This window comes from Quercus lobata, chromosome 4 (assembly GCF_001633185.2).
Source record: "Quercus lobata isolate SW786 chromosome 4, ValleyOak3.0 Primary Assembly, whole genome shotgun sequence".
Taxonomy (NCBI): domain Eukaryota; kingdom Viridiplantae; phylum Streptophyta; class Magnoliopsida; order Fagales; family Fagaceae; genus Quercus; species Quercus lobata.
Window position 1 is genome coordinate 51,078,009 of NC_044907.1, and position 4,953 is coordinate 51,082,961.

At 40.2% G+C, this 4,953-nt stretch overlaps 1 protein-coding gene across 1 annotated transcript; it reads left to right on the top strand.

Annotated features, from left to right (window-relative positions):
• Positions 1-264: 264 nt before the first annotated feature.
• On the top strand, positions 265-1,188 carry LOC115985414. The gene is made up of 2 exons (XM_031108354.1): positions 265-821; positions 921-1,188. The coding sequence occupies exons 1-2, from the start codon at positions 265-267 to the stop codon at positions 1,186-1,188; spliced, it is 825 nt and encodes a 274-aa protein (XP_030964214.1).
• The last annotated feature ends 3,765 nt before the right edge of the window (positions 1,189-4,953 follow it).

Sequence of the window (4,953 nt, forward strand, 5' to 3'; positions counted from 1 at the left end):
GCACGTGCAAATCAGTAAGGCTAGGGTTGGGCTGAACAACACTAGAAAGCTTTCTACATGGACCAGATTAGTTTGGATGGAGGTTAGGCCTGTGGGTGTATTAAAAGAGGGAGCTAAATCTATTTTGGGGAAAAGAAATAACCTGAATATGGGAGTTGATGGGGAGGTAGAAACAGAAAAGAATATTGGGAAGAAAGGGAAGATTTGTGAGGATTTATCCATGACTAAAGCAACGGGGGTGTTGCAACACCCTTGCCGAGAGCAATGAGGCTTTTAAGTTGGAACTGCCAAGGGCTTTGGAACCTTTGGACAATTCAAAGCCTTCACAAATTAGTGAGGGAACAAGTTCCTGATGTATGCTTCTTAATGGAAACAAGGTTGGATCGAAGTGGTTTTGAGAAGCATTATGATGATGTACCTTTTAAAAATAAATTAATAGTGAAAAAGCCTAATTCGGGTGGAGGGTTGGCTTTGCTTTGGAAGGAGGAGGTGATTTTAGATGTTATTAATTTTATTGATAACCATATTTTGGCTAAGGTGGTGGAGAAGGATGGTTTTGTATGGTATCTCACAGGGTTTTATGGATGGCCTGAGGAAAATGAAAAGCGGAAGTCATGGGCACTTTTAGCTCATTTAAAGTCTTTTGTTGAGGGTCCATGGTGTTGTATTGGAGATTTCAATGCCATACTTCATGCATCGGAAAAACAAAGTGTTCATGCACCTTATCATAATCAGATGGAGGATTTACAGGTTGCTTTGGGGAATTGTGCATTGACAGATTTGGGTTTTACTAGGCATAAATTTACTTGGACAAACCAGAGGCCAGGATTAGCCCACACAAAACAATGATTAGATAGAGCTGTTGCTAACAAAGATTGGATTGAAAAGTTCCCTGCCAGTTCTATTTCTCACTTGTTTAGCCATGCTTCTGATCATATTCCTATTTCGTTGAGAACTGTGAACGACAAGAGGCTTAGGGGAAGGGGGGTTGGTGGTTTTTGGTTTGAGGAGAGTTGGTTGTTGTGGGATGATTGTGAGGGAGTTGTGCATGAGGCGTGGACAAAAGGTGGGCAGGATAGTCCTGATTTAAGGGGTGTTATGGACCGAATCCAATGCTGTGGGGCTGATTTGAATGCGTGGGGTTCATCAAAGACTAAGCCTGAAACTAAGGAAATTAAAAGATTATAATAGAAATTGGAAGTGCTCAATGCAGAGGAGATGACTGAAGATAGTAGAAGGGAATTTCTTGATGTGAGTAAACAGTTGGATGATTTAATGCTTAAGCAAGAGATTTTTGGCGCCAGAGGTCCCGAGTGTCATGGTTAACATATGGAGATAGAAACACTAAATTTTTTCATTCCAAGGTGTCCCAACGAAGGCGTCAGAATTTTATTGAGGGAATGAAGAATGCCAATGGGGTGTGGGTGGAGGAAGTGGATGAAGTGGAGGAGGTGGCATCAGAGTATTTCATGAATATCTTTAATGTAGTTACTTGTGACGGAATGGAGGAATGCCTCAACATAGTTGACAGAAAAATAACTAATGATATGCTGGAGGTGCTGTCCAGGCCGTATAGCAGAGAAGAAGTGAAACCAGCGTTGCTCCAAATGGGACCAACAAAGGCTCCTAGGCCCGATGGTATGAATGCACTTTTTTATCAAAAATTTTGGCATATTGTTGTGAATGAAGTGACTGAGGCTGTGTTAGATTTTCTCCATACTGGTCATATGGTGCCTAATATTAATTATACTTATATTGTGTTGATCCCTAAAGTAAAGAAATCGGAAAAAATGGCAGATTTTAGACCTATTAGTCTATGTAATGTGATATATAAAATTATTTCAAAAGTTTTGGCGAATAGGCTAAAGTTGATCTTGCCATAGATAATTTCTCCTACTCAAAGTGCTTTTATACTGAGATGCCTTATTACAGATAATGTGTTAGTAGCTTATAAGACTCTGCATGCTATGCATATTAGGAAAAAGGGGAAGAAGGGGGCTTTAGCTCTTAAATTGGATGTCAGTAAGGCCTATGATAGGGTGGGATGGGGATTTCTTAAAGGTATGATAATTAAATTGGGGTTTCCGGAGGTTTGGGTGGATAGGGTTATGAGTTGTGTCTCTACACCCTCGTTTTCAATCTGAATTAATGGCAAGGCCTATGGGAATATTGTGCCTTCTAGGGGTATTAGACAAGGTGATCCTTTGTCCCCTTATTTATTTATGATTTGTGCTGAAGGTTTTACGGCGCTCCTTGCTAAGGCCGAATCTGAAGGGAGGTTGCATGGAGTGGCAGTATGTAGACGTGCCCCATCTGTAACTAATCTGCTTTTTGCTGATGATTCTTTGATTTTTTGTCAGGCTAATAAAAGTGAAGTGCAGGTTGTTTCTGATACCTTACAGCTATAAGCTGAGGCTTCAGGCCAATGCATAAATCTGGTGAAGTCTTCTACCTACTTCAGTAGTAATGTGTCTGGGGACCAGAAAGCATGGATAGTTGATAAATTAAAGGTAAAGGAAGTTGAGAAGTTTGATGCTTATCTGGGGCTGCCTACTTTGATAGGAAGACGGAAATATGACACTTTTTCTTTTATTAAGGAAAGGGTTTGGAATAAAATACAAGGTTGGAAGGGGAAGTTGCTCTCTCGGGCTGGCAAGGAGGTTCTCATCAAAGCTGTGGCTCAATCCATTCCTACGTATTCAATGGGGTTTTTTCAACTACCTGGGAAATTATGTGATGAGTTGGACGCTATGTGTGCTAGATTTTGGTGGGGACAACTTAGGGAGGAGAGGAAAATACAATGGAAAAATTGGAGTTTTTTAACACTACCAAAGAAAGAGGGTGGAATGGGTTTCAAAGATTTACAATCATTTAATTTAGCCATGCTAGCAAAACAAGGGTGCCGGTTATTGCAGGATAAAAACTCTCTTCTGTATAGTTGTTTCAAGACAAAATATTTTCCGAGGTGTGATTTCCTTGAGGCGAAGGATTGCCAAAATAGTTCTTATGTATGGAGGAGTTTGTTAGCGACTCAACCAATTTTTAAGAAAGGATGTTATTGGAGAGTGGGTAATGGATCGTCTATCCGGGTTTTAAAGTGAAAGTTCAAAAACGTGTAAAAACACCTTTGAACGTTTAGACCCCCAAATTACAACTTAATCAATTCAAGCAATATGTCAAACAACTAGTGTGCGGAAACTTAACATATGCTATAATGTGAAATTGATTAAATACTATCTAAGCCATAACAAATTAAAATCCACAGCAGATAATAAAAAGGCAAAGATAGAGAGGAAGGAAGATGCAAACACAAAGACAACACGCGATGTGTTATCGAAGAGGAAACCGAAGCCCTCGGCGTAAAACCTCTCCGCCGCCCTCCAAGCGGTAAACAATCCACTAGAAAATACAGTTGGGATACAAGGACAGCAATAGACCCTCCAAGCCTAATCTACCCAGTGCACCTAAGCCCTCCAAGCTTCTTGCTCCAACGAGGTTGCGCCGAACCTTTTTCTTTTCTAGCTTCCCGGATTCCGCTACTAGACCATAGCATCAACCAATGAAGATTGGTTCCTTCCTAACTGCTTCCTAGAAATCCAAACAACTGTCTCACAGTGATGATGATGGTGAGAACCAGGTTTGGTATTATGCCTCTCAAGGATTTGACAATGGAGAGGAAGAGAGTTGAGGAATTTTAAGAGACTCTAAGGTATAGATTGTGGGTGAATCAATCTTGTTTTTCTTTAGGGTTTCTCTCTCAAAATTCTCTCTAGAAGCTCTCTTTCAATCGTGGGTAAAAGGGGTATTTATACTGGAGTGGGAGAGGAATGTGAAACGTCAGGTTTTACAAAACAGGAGTGGCTCGCGGCTTGACCTCGCGGCTTGACCAAGTCGCGAGATCCAGTCGCGAGATAACCGTATGGCCAGTTGTCCTGTTTTGTCCTGTAGTACTCCAGCTAGCATGACTATTCATCTTCTAGCATGCTTGGCACGTGTGCTGCGTCTGGCGGCTTGCAGCCACGAGTCACCCGCGAGTCCCAGTCGCGAGTCTCTGTTTTCTTGCACACTCTTGAGCAATCTTCACTCTATCTCACTCACTACCCTTACATCAAACTCACCTAAATACAGGGTTACTAAATGCTGAATTACAAGCAAATTTGGCACGGAATAAAGCCAATTAGATGGTTGAATAAATTCAACCTTACAATCTCCCCCTTTGGCTATTCCATGACAAAACCCTAAAACAGACTCTAGACTTAACATGTGAGTTGGGAACAGTTGAACAAAACTCACTCACACCTAACTCTAGAAGCTGTGAAGCACTTGAATCATATGAACATAATACTCCTGAAACACAACAATACATCATGATCATTGTAAGCAGAAAATTATAAAATGCATATGAAACAGGCAATATGTGATCAAGCAAAGATGGAGTTATGAAACAAACCATGGCTTGATCAACCAAGTGAATACCACAAGGTAGTGATCACAGTGCTCATTCACACATGGAATGAACACAAGGACATACAAGTTAACAAGCACAAGGCAAGACACTTGTATGTTCAACACTCAACCAATGCATAACACACAAGGTATATGCATCTAGGAACAATCCTACAAGGGCACAAGAGTGACAGTACATAAACCAAAATGCAGAACATTTAGATTAAAGTACTGATTTCAACATAGCATAAAGGCTGCATTAAGCAAGGTACATACCATAAAGCCTACAAACTATGCATAAAACATAAACCCTAAAAGCTTACAAAAGCACATGGGTACAAATCACATAACATCCTGAAAAACATCATCAAAATATATTAAAGTTTAAACCAAGAGTATATGATAAGAGTTAGAAACAACTATACACCAAAACACAGTGTATCAAACCCATATAAACATTAACAAGTCCAACAAATATAAACCAAAAACTATAAGTTTAGAGGATAA